Here is a 21,249-nt window from a genome sequence, read left to right as displayed (position 1 = left end):
TTAACAATCATCTATTAAATATCAACTAAACCAGTCCAATCCCCCCCCCCCCCCCCCAAAAAAAAAAGGGTCTAAAATAGATAAAATAAATCCTTCAACTATCAGAATAGTTATTCGTCTTTCAATTGAAAACTGAAGATACATTAGTCAACTACAACAATAAAACAAGTGTCTAATGGAATTTAGAACATGCACATCTATCAACTTTCATAACACTACTGTGAAACAGATCCAGAGATTAGAGTTTGCTGGCATGTTTACCAAACAATGAATGCCGGCCTTCAGCAATAAGCTCCCCTGTTGCTTTGTTCCTTATAAGCACGACTGTTCCAGAGTAACCACCTTTTCGTCCTAAAACCCTTGAGGTAAGCTCTAACTCATCCTGCAATATGCCATATAGGGAGATCAATTGCAAATTAAAGCAAATCTAGAGCCAGAAGCTGCAAAGATGCACACAATATGAAACTAAAAGCCTGCTTATTTTACTTCTTGAGTTTGTCCTCTTCCAACAGAACATGTAACTAAAACACTACAGAAGCCAATATGATTGCCAAATTATTCAATTTGTACTTCATATTACTTGAGAATTGAACGCCAACACCTAGGGACCATATTCTAGATCAAATTTTAAGAACACTACTAGTCAATCAAAATGCATTGCTAATATGCCAGGAGCCTTGTGACTCAGTGACATTGCCTTGTTCTCCCATGAAGAATTTAGAAAATAATGTGTAATATAAAATTTCCGGGTACGAGTTTAATAATTCATGATAGAGGTTATATTTTTAACTGATTGTTCACTAAACATAATAAATCAAAGATTGGTTCAAGACTACACATGCACAATCTAATTAAAGCACATATAAATCAACCCAAAACCATGTCAAACACTGGAAGATGTTTTAAAATGCCTGGCTAGCTTACATCAAGCTTCGCGGTTGAAAGAAACGAGATTGACATGTCCACTGAAACATTCATGGGGAGACCCTCGACATGGACAACGGCACCACCAACTTCATCAACAAGGTTTGCAATTGCACCTGAAGCCAACTTCCCAGTCCTATCCTGCAAATACCAATCCCAAATAAAGAATTTTTCATTTCTAAAAAAAATTTTAGAATTGGATAAACGATTAAACTCTGCATTTCCTAATAGTTTAAACTTTTAGGAAAATTCGTAATTTATCATTCTACATCTTATTTAAAATTTAAAAATCCCACGTGTTAGACCTGCTTAATGGTTAAATAATTAAATTTACCATTTCAATGGCTTAAAGCTTTAGGACAGTTGCTAATTAATCAAAATCAGTGAAAATTGAGGCCAAAATTAGTACAAATGATTATTTTCAATAATCTAGTTTCTGATCCAAATAAAAAAAAAAAGAAAAAAAAAAAAAAGGCATATTCTTATTCTCAGATCATAATTAAGCTCTTGAATAATCCAATATTCCAACAAAATATAAACATATAAATGCATAACATAACACACAGATTTTCAACTATTTACAAACATGTAATATGAGAAAGTGGTTCAGCAAATTAATAAGCGGGTTGAGAGTTGAGAGTTGTGATAATCTTACGGTGAGGCGACGAGGGACTTTGAAAGTACAGGACACTAAGCCGGGTTCGACCCGGTCGACTCGGATTCCCCGGAGGGCAAAGTCCTCGTAGAAACTCGGTTCATGGCCGACTCGGTGAGGGTGGATTGTGAGTCGCGACACGCTCTCCGATTCTTTTTCCGAACTCAGTTCCAGAAACTCTCTAGCCTTCTCCATTTTATTTTTCTGACTCTTCTTTCAGGTTTCCAATTCTGGCTAGCGAGTCCGTCTATTCAGTCTCTCTTTCCGACTTTTCGCGAGAAAAAACAGATTACGATGAGAGGAGGAATTCTACGGTACGGCCATTGACTTCGTGCAACCTATTACTTGAATGAAATCCAGACCGTTAAATGTACATAATACGTTGGGTCCTCAACAAATCAAATTTGTAAGATAGTGATGATAAGATATGCACATTATTTTTATTTTTATTTTATTATTATATTATCAATAATTTTGACTTTTGAAGTGTCATTATTATATTTTATCATGAAAATTATGATAAGAGTATTCTTGAAAGCCGAAAGGGTCCACATAGATAGTTTCGTTAAGATTCTGGTGATATGTGTGGTATTATCTTACCGTTACTTCGCGTGGAGTTAATAAAATTCACACTAAAAAGATCATATTATTATTATTATCCATCCAGCACGATCATTGCGAAATTGGGTCATCCACTCGATTGCCTGTAATTGGTTGGTCGTTGTCTTAGTTAGTAGGTCGTCAATCCACTCTCGAAGACAACTAATCTTAGGATGAGGTCGTTGCAGAGTGGATTTGAAAGTAATAAAAGCATAAGTGATAGGACATTCAACCAAAAAAAGAAAAAGTAAGCTAAGACAATGTCTAAATTTCGTCACTTGGCATGCATAAAACTTCCGGTGCATCATGCATGGCAAATCACAAATATGCTAGCAAGTCATCATACTTTTTTGCATCCTTAAATACGCATACATAAATAAGAAGTGTCACCATTCATTGACCCTCTTAAATGAGTCCTGAAATAAAAGGCTTTCTGTTTTTCTATTATAAAGTCAACTTGTTTCTTATTAAGGAAAAAAAGTCAACTTGTTTCTTTCGTGCACAAAGTGTAACTCACAAATTACTCATAAATATAAGGACAAAGTTTAGTTACAAAATTGGTTGTAATTTAAGATTACAATCTTACACAATATTATTAACATTACTATATATTTCAAAAAGCTAACCGTTGAATTGCATGTTCTTTATGTTTTTAAAATACATATTAAATTTTGTGCTAATCAGATATTATTTACTATATGATCTATAAAATTATATTTTAAGCATAATTTTAAACTACAAAAACTTGCATTTTAAACTACAAAAACTTGCAATTTAAACAATTTATTGATGACATAGCTATTGATTTTAAATTTTCTAGAAATTTTGTAAGCATAGAAAATATAATGAGAAAATGTAATCCAATTGTAGATTTGTCAAAATTCACCTCCAATAAAAATATATTGAATAAGGTTGTAGTTTTAGGTTACAACCAATTTTGTCCTAAATATAAATAAGATTTTTTTATGAAAATATAAATAAGATTTTTTTTTTTTTTTGAGAAGAAAGACAATAATTATCATTATGAAGGCTGGTAAAATCAGCCTGTAAAATAGTAGTGATATCTGGTGGTACATTTTCCATCCAGACTTGAAATTATGGAATGGAAATTGTTCGTCTCGCAAGCGAGTGAGCTACAGTATTACAATACCTATGAACATGGAAATAATCTAACATTGAAAAATGAGAGGCAAGATATTGAATGTCTTTACAATGTGGCTGAATTTGGATAATGAGTGAGTGCCTTCTTTGAGTGCTGTGATGAGGATTTGTGAATCGCCTTCCAAGATGACCCTTCCAAAACCCGTTTCCAAAGCCAGTTCAAGACCTCGTCGTGCTAACAAAGCTTCAACCTCAATAGTTGTAAACTTTGGGAAAGAGAGACCATTACTTTACCAAGCTCATCCCTAATTACCTCTATACCAACACAATTTTCTGACTGAAAGAGAGCACCGTCGAAGCTAATCAAATAAGAATTTAAATGTGCACAAATGTAATTCACAAAAGGCCTTGACATTAAAGCATTTCTTGGTTTCTTTTATAGATATATATATATATATATATATATATATATATATATATATTAGAAATACTAATACCTAACTCCACCCCAAACCCACTCCTTGGGCTTGAGCTACCGAGCCCATGGAAAAACCCCCCAAGCGCAATTCAACTGTTTGATTGAGTCCAAATTTCACATATTCCCATATTTCACCATTTTTTTAATATCACCTATCAAATCTTTGATATGTAGACATGAACATAAAGACTGTGTGTAATATTTATTGATCTCGTTCTCACAATTTAACGGTCCGATGGATCCCACATTTCACCTCACCCTACATTTCCCTCATGATATTCAAAATGCATGGATGGATGTGATCTCGATTTGTGATTGGCGTGTGATCATTACATGTCACATGCTTAGAAGTTTGTCTAAAGTTTAACCAATCCCGCCTAAGATTTGAACCGCATCATTTCTAAGATCTAACTATTTGATCTTAATCATGTTATTCAAGAATTAATCACTCACCATATCCCTCAAGTACGCCAATTGAATTTCCAATATTCCCACTAGATCATAAAGTCCGCATGTAAGACACCTAAACACCAAGAAACATTGATCGGACCCAATCTCACAATTTGACCATCGAATTGATTTAAAAGGTTCCACTTCGCCAACATGGCTTTGACATAAAAGCATTTATTGGTATCTTTTCTTGTCACACTGTGGTACCTGCACAAGTGTGCACAATTGTTCATCATTTGGCATGCATAAAGCTTCTAGTTCATGCCGCGTGGCAAACTTCTCAAATTACAAAAAAACCACTAGAATTTTGAAAGCTTAAAGCGGCTTACCTAAGCCTATTGAAGTGTAGCACTTTAATAATGTAATTTTATGAAAAGTGATGAAAATATGAGATTTTCATAATACAAACCACCTAAACTATAAAGAAAGAACCTCTCATGATACATTTTGAAATTTTCACATTTTATATTACATTCACATGTACATAAATTATATGAGTGATTGTCTGAATTGATTATCAGTTGCAATGTTTTTTATGTGCTGATGCATATGATGCATAAACCCCATTTGGAAAATATATTAATAAAACCTCTCATAATACATTTGAAATTGTCACATTTTATATTACATTCAATTGTACCAACTTGAATTATATGAGTGATTGCTTGAATTAGTTGCTAGTTGCAATGTTTTTTATGCATTGACAAGTAATGCATAAACCCTATTTAGAAAATGAGTTAATAAAATCTCTCATAATGCTCTTGAAATTGTCACATTTTATATTACATTCACTCATACCAACTTGAATTATATAAGTGATTGCCTGAATTGGTTGCCAATTGTAATACTCTTTATGCGCTATCTCGTATGATGCATAAACCCCATCTTTAGAAAATAAATTAATAATGTCCAACTATTTAATAAATTTATACATTTTCTTATTTGCAATAAGACTAAATTGATTCCTCAGTTCTCTTCTCTAGTCAATCCTGTCATCTCTTGCTATTCATGTACCACAGGGTTTGGCAATGATGGTTGGCCATGATTGGAGGTGTTGATGGTGTCAATGAAATTGACATCGGTAAGGGTGGGTGGGTGGTGGTGCTGGTTAATTGCTGGTTTTTATATTTTTATTTATTTTATTTTAGGTTAATGAAATAAAAAAGAATGACATAAATTTAGCATTTAATTAAATAGGTTGACACGTGTCATATTTTTATTTGTACCGCATAAAGTAGAGCAAGAAAAGTGGTACAAAAAATTTGGACTCACTTCATGACGTCCTAATTTGCAGGTCTATTTTCTAATTTCTAATACTCTAAGAAGCTTGAGAGTTGAGACAATAGTTATAAACCAGGCCTTTTCCAAATTGCTCATACCAATAACCCGTTGAATCAATACCTAAACCAGTTTGGTTGTTTAGTTGGACCATTTATGCAATCAAATTGATAAAACACAACTAGTCTTTTGCAACCCGTGCGGTCCAAATAGGTTGTTCTTGTATCTTTACAAATGTAATCCCTTTATTGGAATCATAAATTCTAGCACTAAGCATTTATTATGATTGTGTTTGTATATGGAACTATATATTTTACTATTTGAAGAAAATATAATATACTAAGATTTTAATGGAGAGTTCAAATATAGAATAAAATTTAAATTTAATTAAAAATATATTAGAATAATGATGTGTAAATATTGTAATTTGCAAGGCTTTAAAAACTTATGTGGTATAGTATTATAAGGTCAACCAAAAGTCAAATGTTTTTAATTATATATATCTATACTATATATAAGAGGATTCATCTTTTTCAACTGAACTTTTATGTGATTCAACAATACCATCATTAATGAAGGGTGACTTCATTTAGAAATAGGGTCATAAATGTCAAATAACAAATTTCATTTTGAATTCAAAAAGAGAACTTCTAAAATTTAGAATTTTTTTTCCATTTACATTCAAAAAAGAAATTACAGTTACTACTTATCTTTAAAGTTTATTATTTTTATTTGTTTGAAAAAAATAAATAAATTATAATAGATACAAATTATTAACCTTTACAAAAATTATGTCTTTGACAACTTACGCTGAATTTGAAATTGCATTAAAAAATTTATAAAAAAGTTTAAAAAAAAAAAAAAACCTATACATTTTTCATATCAAAGAAGAGAGTGATTATAGGGGTGTTGGCATAGTTTAAATTTACTAAGTTATCAATTAACCACATGACAAGTAGCGCCACAGAGGGATTACACTTGTAAAGATACAAGAACAAGTATATAGGGCAAATTTGCAAGTTCCCGTGGCAGTCATTGGTGCACAAAATAAAGACAAGTTGCATGGTGGCGATCTTTCCAAAATATGAAATATTACCACGAGTGTCATACAAGTCCAAAGGACGGGGAAAAAGATCATCTCCATTTCAAATCTTTCCCATTTCATCAGTTTCTTGGTATGGATTAGATTATACAAATCTAAAAGTGTACAGTTTGCCATATCATTTAAAATTTGAAAAGATATGTCATACAGTTACTTAGATCTAGAACATAAAATTTGGACCATGAAATGGACAGTTTTTGAAATAGAGAGGAGAAGTACAACCATTGACAATTGCGAGTCTCAAGTATAAATAGAGGCCTCTTTCTCAAGAAATAATTCTCAAGAAAGACACGCACACATCCTAGAGAACTAATCTAAACAGAGATCATTTTAATATTAGTTTCTTTGGAGGTTCTTTTAGTTTCATATAAGGCGTTCATGCCCGTAAAAACTTTCTTGTAAACTTGCTATTTAGTTTAATCAAGTCTATCTTAGTTTGATGTAAATTCTTAGTTGTTGTTGTTAAGTCTTTTTGGTATTCTTTGAGTTTGAACTGTTTAGTTTTTAGCGAGTGTTGATGCTTTGAAGGCTGCTTAGATCTGCTTTTAGTCAAATTTAGTGTAATCATGAATAACTTAACTAAAAAAGAGGTTTTCATACTGCTCACCCTATTATTTTGAATTTACTTTTTGTAAGGTTGAATTTAATCAACTATTTTATTGGCTTTATTCTGTGTCAATTTGCTTGTAATTCAACATTTAAAAACCCTGTATTTAGGTGGGAATCATGTAAGGGTAGTGTGTGAGAGAGTGTGAAGAAAAGCTTAAGAGTGTGCACTCAGCAGGGCCTCGCGACTGGCTAGTGACTGGCAAGTCGCCAAAGGAGGCACATGTGTGAAGCATGCAGAGGAGCTAAAGAGTCACGCTAGTTGGAGCATTACAGGACAAAACTTCCAGTCTAGCCAGGTAGTTAGCTCGCGACTCAGACTCGCGACTCAGTCTAGTCGCAAGGCCAAGTCGCCAAACCACTCTGTTTGGGAAAAACTTATCTTTTGCATTCCAAACACACACCAGTATAAATACCTCTTATACCCACGTATTGTAGAGAGCTTCCAGAGAGAATTTTGAGAGAGAAACCCTAGAAAAAAACAAGATTGACTCATCCATAATCTTCATCCTTTAATTCTCCAAATTCCTCTACTCTCACCCTCTCTATTGATACATCCTTAAGAGGCACATTTAGCCAAATCCTTTTCTCACCATGCCCATATCTGTGAGAAGGTTATTTGGTGCTTGGGAAGCATTTAGGAAGGTACCAATTGATATTGGTTGATGTTATGGGCTATAGCGGAATCCGATAAACTAGAGAAGACAAAGGTTCGGCATAACCTCATTGGAGCAAGAAGTTTAGAGGGCTTAGGTACATTGGGTAAATTAGGCTTGGAGAGTCTTCTGCTGTTCATGTATCCCAACTTCATTCTCTAGTGGATTATTGACCGCTTAGAGGGCGGCAAAGATGTTTTACACCGAGGACTTCAGTTTCCTCTTCGATAACACATCGCTGTGTTGTCTTTGTGTTTGCATATTTCTTCCCTTAATCTTTGCCATTTAATTACTGTTGTAGTTGTGATTTTATTTGGTTTAGATTGTTTTATCAATTCTATTTTAGCTTATTTTCATATTCCACACATACATTGTTTGATAATAAGCTTGAATTAGTAATTTGTATTTTGGGGGTCTAAACGTTCAAGGTGTTTTACACACTATTTGAACATTCACTTTTCATAAACAATAATTTTTGAAACCCATAATGCTTCTTGTTCTCTGAACGTGGAAGCGAGTTAGGTCTTGCAACTTGCAAGCAGTTTGTAGTCTCCCCTATGAGACTTTTTGTTCTTTGTGTTTTTCATTAGCTTCCCCACCTTGTGCGACTATAGTTTGCTTCTGCTGCTCTTCAATATCACAGTGCCCTCTCAATATGGCCAAGGAGTTAGAAGAGATATGGAAAAAGTTGACCATTACTGAAGAAGAAGATGATGGAATATCCCTTAGGAATGATAGTACCTATGTTGCCCAAGAACTGGGAAAGAACTGTTTTATCATGCAAATCCTCACCCAACGGAGTATCAACATTGAAGCGCTGAGGAAGACGATGAGAATGGTATGGAAACCGAATAAGGGAGTTCAAATCTCAGACATAGAGGATGACCTATTCTTGGTTGAGTTTGGAGACAAAAGAGACAAGCAAAAAGTGCTTGACATGTGCCCCTAGAGCTATGAAAAGAATCTAGTTCTGCTCCAAGACTTCGACGGCGATGCAATGCCGAAGGATATCAAGCTCATCTGGTCTCCTTTCTAGGTCCAGATTTTCAACCTCCCCTTCAAAAGCAAAACTAGAGAAACTGGGTGGCATATAGGCTGTAATCTGGGCGAAGTCATGGAAGTTGATGTCCCAAAAAAAGGAGTCCAATGAGGGGCGATGCCTGCGAGTCAGAATCAAGATAAACATAACAAAAAAGCTGGTCAGGGGAAAAAAGATTAATTTTGGAGATAACAACCACCGATGGGTTTTCTTCAAATATGAGAGATTACCCAAATTTTGCTACATCTATGGCAAGCTCGGCCATGGAGAAAAGGAGTGCAAAATGTCTCACCGAATGGAAATAAGAGCGAAGGTGCATACCAATATGGGGCATGGCTTAGAGGAGAACCAAGCAAGCGAGCATTCAGCAACCCTAAACACCACAACAGCAACTCCTCCGATCACTCTGGCCGTTCACCAGAGTTCAAGTACACCCACTAGTCACAGGAAAGGAAAGACTACTCACACGTGGGAGATGAGGTGGACGAATCACATATGAGTCGCGTGGTAGGTAAGAACGCAAGAACTAACGTGACAGCGACCCATCCTGAGTCTCTAACTGAACAAGATGAACCAAGACATGCAGAAAAGCAAGCATGGAGTAGTGAACCTGACTTCCCAAAGAGCTATGTCACCAATACTAACCTTAAAAAATATATTGTCATCCTTAGGAAGCCCCTTTCCTTGGACCTAGGTGAGGCAAATGGTCTTGTGGGGGAAGAAACTCAGTGGCTGATAGAGACAAGTGCAAGGGACAAAGAAATTATGGTTAACGACACTAAGATCCTACCCAAAGCCTTGGGAACTGATAAAAGTCAACACATCCCTTGAAACCAAAATGATGGGCCCATGGCCATGATTTATGACACTAACTTGAGCTAGATTGATGAACCTCCTGGCCCAACAACTAGATACTAGAAGCGTATTACAAGGCCAAGTGAAAATAAAAGCTTAACAAAAGCTCCATTCAACACTGAAGATAAAAAAAGAGCTGGCCCAACTCCACTCCAAGAATTGGATCCAAACTACATAGCAATAAAACATAAGAAAGCGAAGAAGGTGGGAGCACAGAATGAGGAAAAACACTTCAATATGGATGGCAGTATGGTGGAGGTTGTAGCGTAGCCCCGCCTAGCTCAATGAGTATCATATCTTGGAACTGCCAAGGGCTTGGGATCCCTCGGTTAGTTCGAACTTTCACCAGATTGGTCAGGGCTGAAGCTCCTCTTTTGATCTTCCTTGTGGAGACAAAAGCCAAGGTTCCTAACGTGTCTAGACAACTAAACTTGACTACACACAAGGAATCATTGTTTTGAGTGATGGAAAAAGGAGAGGTCTTGCTTTGCTATGGAAGGAAGGCACTAATGTCTGGACACACAAATACTCCAACTCTCATATTGATGTGGTTGTCATAGACACCACGTCAAACATATGATGGAGAGCTACTGGATTCTACGGCCATTTGGATACATAGAAGAGGCACATGTCTTGGAAGCTCCTAGAATGCCTTAACTCACAACTAAGCCTACCTTAGTTAGTATTCATAGACTTCAATGAAATAACTCATCTTGAAGAAAAAATGTGGGTGGGCAGAAAGGAATGCGGATCAAATGATGGCCTTTTAGAACGCTTTTGATGCATGTAATCTCCAAGACTTAGGCTTCAGCGGTTAAAACTACACGTGGTGTAATGGCAGGTTCGACCACAAAGAACCCTTATTCGTCTTGATAGAAAGGTGGCTAATGCAGATTGGAAGAATTTATTCAAGGCAGAAGGGTATACCAAAGTCCATGGTTGCATCCAATCATTGTGCCCTCGTCCAATACCTGAAAACTAAGCAATTGCAATGAAAAAAGAAGCCTCAGTTTCGCTTTGAATCCATGTGGCTTCGAGACCCAAGGTGTAGAGAGGTTGTTAAACTAGCTTAGGACACCACTAACCCATTTAGGGACCTAACAATGCAGGACCGAATCAAAAACTGTCAGAAACAGCTTCGGTGGTGGAACAAGAATGTGTTTGGCCATGTTGATAAGCAACTTCAGAAGAAACAGGAGCAACTATAGCACCTTGAATCACTCAACACCTTGCATGAGTTTGCGGAGGATATTGTACTTCTTCATAAGGAAATTAATGAATTATTAGACAAGGAGAATGACATGTGGTGGCAAAGATCCAGAGTTTTATGGATGCAACAAGGCGATCATAACACCAAATTCTTCCACTCCACAGCCAGTCAATGGAGACAGAAGAATGCCATCCTAGGACTACAAGATGAACAGGAGAGCTAGATGGAGAGTGATGAGGATATTGAAAGGATTGTCCTGGATTATTACAAAAGCATCTACCAATCAGAATTGCCTTCCTGTTTCAATGCTGTGGTGTAAGCTAAAAACCCAAAGTGACACCAAAGATGAATGCTAGCCTGACCAAGGAATTCCACCCTGACGAAGTCTGGACTGCACTCCAACAAGTATGGACTGCACTCCAACAAATGCACTAGCTTAAATCTCTAGGCTCCGACAGTATGCCACCCATTTTTTATCAAAAGTTTTGGAATATCGTTGGTCCTAATGTCATAGATTGTGTTCTTAATATTTTCAATTCCGTAATTATGCCTCCTGACATCAATGCCACCCATATATGCCTTATTCCAAAAAGAAACAATCCTCAAAAGGTCATGGATTACCGACCTATAAGTCTCACTAATGTGTTGTCTAGGATCGTTTCTAAGGTATGTGAGAGACCGCGCCCCTAGCCCCTTTTTATGGGATGTTGGGCCAAACCCATGTAAATAGGTAGAGTCGTGTTATTGCCTCTCAAAATGGAGGTTCGACTAGTTATATTTTTCCCTTTAGATTAAGAGTTTTACAATGAAGTCGCCACTTATTTAATTATTGGAAAAATAAGAAAATCATAATTGAAAAATTCCTCATTTTATTAATTTGAAATTGAATTTACATTGATCATAGAAAAATTACATAGTTTTGGTCCTAGATATAATCTAAGATAAAGTACATGGCTTTGTTTCCTAATTACAATCTAAAAATCGAAAATTACATGGATAAGCATTTGATCTACTAACCCTTGATTTAAGCTCGGAGGCTATGTTATAAGGTGGGAAGGTGTTAGGCACCCACCTTGCCTGGTAAAACCGATCTTCTAGACTATGGTAGCCAACATTCATATCATATTATCCAATATGTTAATCAATTTGCATGTTGAATTTAATGTGTGTGCATGTGATAAATCCTGATTCAATTTATTAAGCATGACATTTGAATTGAAAAATAAACTCTAGTGAATGTGTGTGAATGGTGATATCCTAGATTTAAGAATTTAAAAAGAATTATTAAACAAACATCTTTTTCATGTTTTTTTATGTGGATTTAAAATCGAAACTAGTGCTATGCATGAACATGTGATGAACAACCAAGAACATATGAAGAACACATAAGAACATTTAAGAACATTCAAACATATTCAAGAGAATTATCATGCTTTAATCTTAAATTCTCATCATGGCAACATAAACAAACAGTTAGGGAAGATGATTATACCTTCATGCAAAATTCATATGGTGGAGGAGGGGACTCTTGATGGAGGTCCTAAGGGTGGAGAAAAAGAAGAGCTAGGAGAGGGAGAGTGAGTCTCACTCAATACCTTGAGTAAGGGTCGTCAATGGGCCGGGTTGGGCCAACTTGGCTTATTTTTACTTGGCCCATGGGCACAATGGGTTGGGCATAATGGTCTATTAACTAGTTAACGGGCTGAGTCGAGTTAGGCTGAAAGAGAAAATCTCAGCCCATAACCCTGCCCATGGGCAGTGCCCATTTGGTCTTTAGCGAGGTGGGCTATCGGGTTGGACCTAATGGGCTACCCATGGGCTTGTGTTAGCATATTATTTTATTATTTTTATAATGAAATAATCAATTTTTTATAAGGGAATAATCAATCTATTTTTTTAAAGGAAAGAATTAAAGAATTTAATACTTAATTTCAAATTTTTTTACAATCAAATCTATTTAATTTTTTGTTTTGTTGATGGAAACTTATTTAATTTTTTTATTAAGGCTTTAAATAGTTTTTTATTTTTATCTTTAATATAAAAAAAAAATGTCAAATGGTTAATTCAAATTTGCTAGACTACTAGAATAATATATATTTAATAAACTAAGTTTAACACAATTACTTTGAGTATCTTAGTGGTTGAGGGAGTTCTTTTAAGAAATTCCTTTATAATATCTTAGTATCAATCCTTCAAATACTTCCTATATATTTTTGTTATGAATTATAAGCTATTAGGCTGGGCCAACAGGTTAGGCCAATGGGCTGGGCCAACAGGTTAGGCCAATGGGCTGGGCAAAGGGTTGGGCTACTGGGCTAGCCCACCGGGTACCCATGGGCATAAAAACTAGCCCACGACCTAACCCATTGGGCTAGCGGGCTACCCATGGGCCTCAATAAAACGGGCTAGGCCACCCATTAGCCAGGTAGGCCGTCGGGTTTCTGGGTCGGGTTGTGAGCCGTGGGCTATTTAATGACCCTTAACCTTGAGTCTTAGAAATACCAAGATATAACAAGACTACTCAATTTCACTAGAACTCAAGAGAGGGGAAGAGAGGGGGGTTTTGTGTGTATTTTGAAATAAAGAAGATGAGGGGTTTATATAGTAGTGGTGGAAGAAATATGAATGGAAGGCTATTTAATGAGGGTTGACAAAGAATCATGAACCTAGACCTCATTTTAGCCTTTGGGAAAATCTGGTGCATTAAATGTGGAGATTGATGAGAGGAAGGAGCAAGCAAAGTTCGATTTTTCCATAGCTCCTGTAACAGCCTATAGAGACAACTTCGAAAAATCATATTTGACTCAATTCTAATAGGAATTGTCTCATTCTTGTGCTCAAATTGAAGCCCCGAATATCTAGTTTCTGAGAAAATTAACCTCATTCACAAATTCAAAATATTTTGAGAGGTATAGATGAAATGGTGAGCAAAAGTCATTTGTTAGAAAATAGTTTTAGCACAATTAACATTAAGAGGTCCCAAATTAGCTCCCAATTAACATTAAATGGCTCAAATCACTCTCATTTCAGACTTAATTAGTTCCAAATTTACTCCAATTAAAAGATAATTGCACAAATTACTCATTGAATAATTAATGTTTAACTATCTAATTAATTAGGTGTATGCAACCTCACAATAAAATGTAGTCATAACCAATCAAATTATGACACATCATTGATTTCAAATTATGACACATCATAGTGCATCTCAGCCATTAAAACTTGATTTAATGATAACTTTCAATTTGGTGGTCCGATTAGGGCTTATGACCAGTTGATTTGACCGTTACAACATCAAGATCTTTTTTGTGAAATGAGATTAAGGATCTAATGACCAAAATCAATATGCATATTTTCAAGGTGAAATTACCTTTTTACCCTCCATGTGAGGTTAAATACGGGTTGCAAAATAGTGTGTCAACAAGGTATTGGCTAACCAACTTAAGAAGATTCTGCCCCACATCATTAGCATGTCCCAAAGTGCATTTCTACCGGACAGATTAATCACTGACAACATCCTTGTCGCTTTTGAAACAATGCATTGCATCAATCAACGAAGGAAAGGAAAAGAGGGCCTCATGGTAATCAAACTAGACATGAGCAAGGCTTTCGACCGCGTTGAGTGGCCTTGCCTTGAAAGGATTATGGCGAGGTTGGGCTTCCATGACCGTTGGATATCGTTGATGATGATGTGCATAAAAAGTGTCTTATACTCTGTGCTTTTGAATGGGGAACCTAAGGGCCTAATCCAGCCGACATGTGGTATCCAGCAAGGTGATCCTATATCTTCGTACCTCTTCCTATTATGTGGGGAATGTCTCTCAACCATGCTAAAGCAAGAGGAAAATAGAGGATGCATCAATGGTGTCTCTGTGTGTCGAAAAGCCCCACGGATCTCCCACTTACTATTTGTCGACGATAGCCTTATATTCTGCAAAGCCAACATGACTGAATGCTACAACATTTGGAAAATACTTCGGGACTATGAAATGGCATCTAGGCAGAAGATGAACAGGGACAAAACATCCCTGTTTTTCAGCAAAAACACACCTATAGAAATCCAAGACTCCATCAAAGGGCTATTCAAAGCACAAGTTATTAGGCAGCACAAGCAATATCTAGGACTACCTTCATTAGTTGGTCGAGGGAAAAAGAAAGCCTTTAACAAAATTAAGAACCAAGGGAGGAAGAGGATTGCAGGTTGGAAAGGGAAGCTACTTTCCTGTGCTAGTAGAGAAACACTTATAAAGGTAGTGGCCCAAGCCACGCTGACATACTCCATGAGCTGTTTTAAGCTTCCGAACTCATTATGCAAGGAGCTTGGGGCCATGATTTGCCGGTTTTGGTGGGAACAAAAAAAAGATGAGAGGAAAATTTCGTGGATCGCATGGGATAAACTCTGCAAGTCAAAGGCAGATGGAGGAATGGGTTTCAAAGATTTAAAAGCTTTTAAGTTAGCTCTACTTGCAAAACAGGGGTGGCGGCTAATGCATAACCAAAACACACTCTTTCACCAAGTCTTCAAAGCCAAGTATTTTGAGAACTCCACGTTCCTTAAAGCCGAATTGAGAAACCACCCCTCCTTTGCATGGAGAAGCATTATGGCAGCCAAGGATATTGTGGTTGAAGGTACAAGATGGAACGTCGGCAATGGCAGCAAGATCAGAATATGGGATGACAAATGGATGCCAACACCTACCCACTTCAAGCCTATTAGCCCAAGGAAGAATCTCCAAGACGGAAACCAGGTATCAAGCTTAATTGATCAAACCTTGCGCACTTGGAGAGAAGATATTGTCCGTAATACTTTCCTCCCACATGAGGCAGAAATTATCCTCGGAATCCCTCACAGCTCCTTCCCTACTGAAGACAAGTAGGTATGGTCAAAGAGGACAAAGCTCGGACAATACAGCAATGGCAGGCCTTTGGAAGACTATTTGGAACCTCAAATGCCCATGCAAACTACGAAATTTTGCATGGCAGGCAAGCAAAAATATTCTTCCCACCAAAACTCGCCTCAAGGACTGCCATGTTCAGGTTGACGTAGACTGCGATATGTGCAAAGCAGTAGAGACACCGGGGCACGTTTTCCGGGGATGTGGACTGGCCATGGAAGTGTGGACAATCTTCAGTGTAAAGCCGCCTAACACCACCTGGGAACCAAAAGACTTCTGTGATTTACTCTAGCTGTTTAGAGAGAGACACCAAAATGCCAACTTAGAAATCCTTGTAGTCGTGGCCTGGGGCATTTGGAACAATAGAAATGACGTCAAACACAGTGGTTCCTCTAAAACAGCAATGGTAATAGTCAATAATGCACACAGGTACATGGAGGAATTTAGACAAGCAACATCCACCACAATCCCAAGGCGTGAATCTTCACAGGAGCCATGGATGCCCCCACCTCATGGTTGGTATAAGATAAACGTAGATGGAGCAACGTTCAAGGACTTAGGGCATTATGGCCTAGGAGTAGTAGTTCGGAATGATAAAGGAGAGATCATGGGAGAGCTGTCGAAGAGGATTCGCTTCCCTCTGGGAGCGTTAGAGGCTAAAGCCAAGGTAGTGAAGTGTGGTTTAATTTTTGCATGGGAGCTGGGACTTAGGGAAGTCATTATTGAAGGGGATTCACAGGTGGTCATTCATGCTCTATTTATAGAGCAACCTGCCCTTTTATCAATCCAGCAGATCATCTCGGGGACTAAAGCATGGCTGCCACATTTCAAATCCTGGAAAGCACATTTTGCATGGAGGGATTGTAACAAAGTAGCTCATTTGATGGCTAGTGGCTAGTAGACATGCCACGGAAATTGAGGATTGTATTATTTGGGTGGAGGACACTCCCCCTTTTATTGTATCTCAAGTTCATTCTGATGTAATTTCTCTGGGTCTTACCCAAGTTTAATGAAATTGCAGACTTTCCAATCAAAAAAAAAAAAAAAAAATGAATAACTTAACTGCTTGGGATTTAGGACACTAGCTTTCACTTAACTGTTCCTGGAAATTGGTAACTTAGAACTTAAGTTATTTGCTTCTATCTTTAGTTGTTATTTACATTTCCTCCATTCGAGCATTGAAAATCCTCTTAATTGGGACATTATTGAACCACATTTTCTTAACCACGAAGTCAAATAATTTACCCTAGTCCACAAAAGGTTATTTCGAAGCTTGTCATAAGGCATTCAAACCACTTGTACTTCGAAAGAGTAAAAATTAAAATACTTAGAACCTCAAAGAAGTACAACCCATTGATGCCTTTAAGATAACTGGTTGCAGCACATTGTTGTGGAAGTAGAACTGCATTTCAATGAACATGACAAAGAGGGAAGTAGTTTTTGCATGAACAATAACCCAGCTATGATGTCTTATTCGTCTCACTCACACTTCATTATGAATAACAAATTCCAATATCGGGTATCTCTTTTTCATGTCATAAGGCCAGCCAATTTTTTTATTTATCGTCTATGCAGCTTCCAATATTCAGATCTTGGCTACTATTATAAATTTTTAGTCCAGATATAATTAAATAATTAACAATCATCTACTAAATATCAACTAAACCAGTCCAATCCCCCCCCCCCCCCCCAAAAAAAAAAAAGGGTCTAAAATGGATAAAATAAATCCTTCAACTATCAGAATAGTTATTCGTCTTTCAATTGAAAACTGAAGATACATTAGTCAACTACAACAATAAAACAAGTGTCTAATGGAATTTAGAACATGCACATCTATCAACTTTCATAACACTACTGTGAAACAGATCCAGAGATTAGAGTTTGCTGGCATGTTTACCAAACAATGAATGCCGGCCTTCAGCAATAAGCTCCCCTGTTGCTTTGTTCCTTATAAGCACGACTGTTCCAGAGTAACCACCTTTTTGTCCTAAAACCCTTGAGGTAAGCTCTAACTCATCCTGCAATATGCCATTATAGGGAGATCAATTGCAAAAGCAAATCTAGAGCCAGAAGCTGCAAAGATGCACACAATATGAAATTAAAAGCCTGCTTATTTTACTTCTTGAGTTTTTCCTCTTCCAACAGAACATGTAACTAAAACACTACAGAAGCCAATCTGATTGCCAAATTATTCAATTTGTACTTCATATTAAAAGGTAGAATACTTGAGAATTGAACGCCAACACCTAGGGACCATATTCTAGATCAAATTTTAAGAACACTACTAGTCAATCAAAATGCATTGCTAATATGCCAGGAACCTTGTGACTCAGTGACATTGCCTTGTTCTCCCATGAAGAATTTAGAAAATAATGTGTAATATAAAATTTCCGGGTACGAGTTTAATAATTCATGATAGAGGTAATTTTTTTAACTGATTGTTCACTAAACATAATAAATCAAAAGATTGGTTCAAGACTACACATGCACAATCTAATTAAAAGACATATAAATTAACCCAAAACCATGTCAAACACTTGAAGATGTTTTAAAATGGCCGGCTAGCTTACATCAAGCTTCGCGGTTGAAAGAAACGAGATTGACATGTCCACTGAAACATTCATAGGGAGACCCTCGACATGGACAACAGCAGCACCAACTTCATCAACAAGGTTTGCAATTGCACCTGAAGCCAACTTTCCAGTCCTATCCTGCAAATACCAATCCCAAATAAAGAATTTTTCATTTCTAAATGATTCTAATCATTAAAAAAAAAAAAAAAGTTAGAATTGGATAAATGATTAAATTCACGATTTCCTAATGGTTTAAACTGTTAGGTCGTAATTTATCATTCTGGTGGTCTCCACTCTACGTCTCATTTAAAAATTAAAAATTTCACGCTTATTGGTTTAATAATTAAATTTGCTATTTCAGGTTCAGGCTAGCTTAAGCTTTTGAACAATTGCTAATTAATCAAAATCAGTGAAAATTGCACCCAAAATTAGTGCAAATGATTATTTTCAATACATCTACTATCTAGAGCCTGTTGGTAACGTTATTTTCAATACATAAAAATGCATAACATAACACACAGATTTACAAAAATGTAATATGAGAAAGTCTTTCAGCAAATTAAGCGGGTTGAGAGTTGAGATTATCTTACGGTGAGGCGACGAGGGACTTTGAAAGTACAGGACACTAAGCCGGGTTCGACCCGGTCGACTCGGATTCCTCGGAGGGCAAAGTCGTCGTAGAAACTCGGTTCGTGGTCGACTCGGTGAGGGTGGATTATGAGTCGCGACACGCTCTCCGTTTCTTCCGAACTCAGTTCCAGAAACTCTCTAGCCTTCTCCATTTATTTTTCTGACTCTTCTTTCAGGTTTCCAACTGTAGCTAGCGAGTCTGCCTATTCATTCTCTCTCTCCGACTTTTCGCCAGAAAAAACAGATTACGATGCGAGTAGAAATTATACGGTACGGCCATTGACTTGGTGCAACCTATTACTTGAATGAAATCCAGACCGTTAAATGTACATAATGCGTTGGGTCCTCAACAAATCAAACATGTAAGATAGTGATGATAAGATATGCACATTATTTTTATTTTATTATATTATCAATAGCTTTGACTTTTTCTTTTTTTTTTCCTGAATAATAGTTTTGACTTTTGAAGTGTTATTATTATACTTTATTATGAAAATTATGATAAGAGTATTCTTGAAAGGGTCCACATAGATAATTTCGTTAAGATTCTGGTTACGTGTGGTATTATCTTACCGTTTCTTTGTGTGAAGTTGACAAATTCACACTAAATGTTATATTATCGTTAGAAAATGGGTAATGTTAACTATTACCTTTAGGACACTGGGTAAGAATCCAATTGAAGAAAGTTTTTATAGGAAAAAAAAAAAAAGTAATTAATGTTTTGACAGTTTTTTTCATTTCCCATAAAAATGATATCAAAACTTTCTTTAATTGAATTCTTAATAAATGCCCTAAGGACACTCATTAGACCTTAAGGTATTAGTTAATAATTTATTTTAAACCGGATTTATTTTAAGAAAATTTTGATATCACTTTTATAGAAAATGAAAAAAAAAAAAAAAAAAACTATCAAAACATTAATTGTTTTTTTTTTTCTTTTCCCATAAAAACTTTCTTAAACTGGATTGTTAACTAATATCCTAAAAGCACTTATTAACATGACCCTTATTATTATTATTATTATTATTATCATCCATCCCGCACGATGATTGTGAAATTAGGTCATCCACTCAATTGCCTCTAATTGGTTGGTCGTTGTATTAGTTAGTAGGTCGTCATCCACTCTCGAAGGCAACTAATCTTAGGATGAGGTTGTTGCAAAGTGGATTTGAAAGTAATAAAAGCATAAGTGATAAGATATTCAACCAAAAAAAGAAAAAGTAAGCTTAAGACAATGTCTAAATTTCGTCATTTGGCATGCATAAAGCTTCCGGTGCATCATGCATGGCAAATTACAATTAGTAAACAAACATCAGATTGTGTGATGTCATGTGTCATAGGGCATAAATTACTCCTTAAAATATGCTAGTAAGTCATAATACTTTATTGCATCCTTAAATACGCATACATAAATAAGAAGTGTCACCATTTATTTACCCTCTTAAATGAGTCCGGAAATAAAAGGCCTTCTATTTTTCTATTATAAAGTCAACTTGTTTCTTATTAGGGGAAAAAAGTCAACTTGCTTCTTTTGTGTGCAAAGTGTTACTCACAAATTACTTATAAATATAAGGACAAAATTTAGTTACAAAATTAGTTGTAGTTTAAAATTATAATCTTACTTAATATTATTAACATTACTACATATTTCAAAAAGCTAACCTTGAATTGCATGTTCTTTATACTTTAAAAATACATATTAAATTTTGTGCTAATCGGATATTATTTACTATATGATCTATAAGATTATATTTTAAACATAATTTTAAACTACGAAAACTTGTAATCTAAACAATTTATTGATGACATAACTATTGATCTTCAATTTTCTAGAAATTTTGTAAGTATAGAAAAGTAATCCAATTGTGGATTTGTCAAAATTCACCTCCAATAAAAATATATTGAGTAAGATTGTAGTTTTAGACTATAGCCAATTTTGTCCTAAATATAAATAAGATTTTTTTATGAAAATATAAATAAGAATTTTTTTTTGAGAAGAAAGACAATAATTATCATTAATGAAGGCTGGTAAAACCAACTTGTAAAATAGTAGTGATATCTGGTGGTATATCTTCCATCCAGACTTGAAATTATGGGATGGAAATTGCTCGACTCACAAGCGAGTGAGCTACAGTATTACAATTCCTACGAACATGGAAATAATCTAACATTGAAAATGATAGGCAAGATACTGAAT

General features: G+C 35.9%; 1 protein-coding gene across 3 annotated transcripts; it reads right to left on the bottom strand.

Moving 5' to 3' along the window:
- Positions 1-77: 77 nt before the first annotated feature.
- LOC126727905 (uncharacterized) lies at positions 78-19,305 on the bottom strand. Of its 3 annotated transcripts, none has more exons than XM_050433816.1 (3): positions 19,013-19,295; positions 925-1,065; positions 78-382 (listed from the first exon to the last, which is right to left on the bottom strand). In XM_050433816.1, the coding sequence occupies exons 1-3, from the start codon at positions 19,202-19,204 to the stop codon at positions 239-241; spliced, it is 477 nt and encodes a 158-aa protein (XP_050289773.1). In that variant the 5' UTR covers positions 19,205-19,295; the 3' UTR covers positions 78-238. The 3 variants fall into 3 exon arrangements, with proteins under 3 accessions (XP_050289773.1, XP_050289762.1, XP_050289768.1); XM_050433805.1 differs by lacking the exon at positions 19,013-19,295 and adding an exon at positions 1,580-1,846; XM_050433811.1 differs by lacking the exons at positions 78-382; positions 925-1,065 and adding exons at positions 17,585-17,867; positions 18,420-18,560 and having other exon boundaries at positions 19,013-19,305.
- Between the last annotated feature and the right edge of the window lie 1,944 nt (positions 19,306-21,249).

The sequence above is a fragment of the Quercus robur genome, chromosome 1 (assembly GCF_932294415.1).
Source record: "Quercus robur chromosome 1, dhQueRobu3.1, whole genome shotgun sequence".
Lineage (NCBI taxonomy): Eukaryota > Viridiplantae > Streptophyta > Magnoliopsida > Fagales > Fagaceae > Quercus > Quercus robur.
Note: the sequence above shows the minus strand (reverse complement) of the source record. Positions and strands in the feature narration are given on the sequence as shown.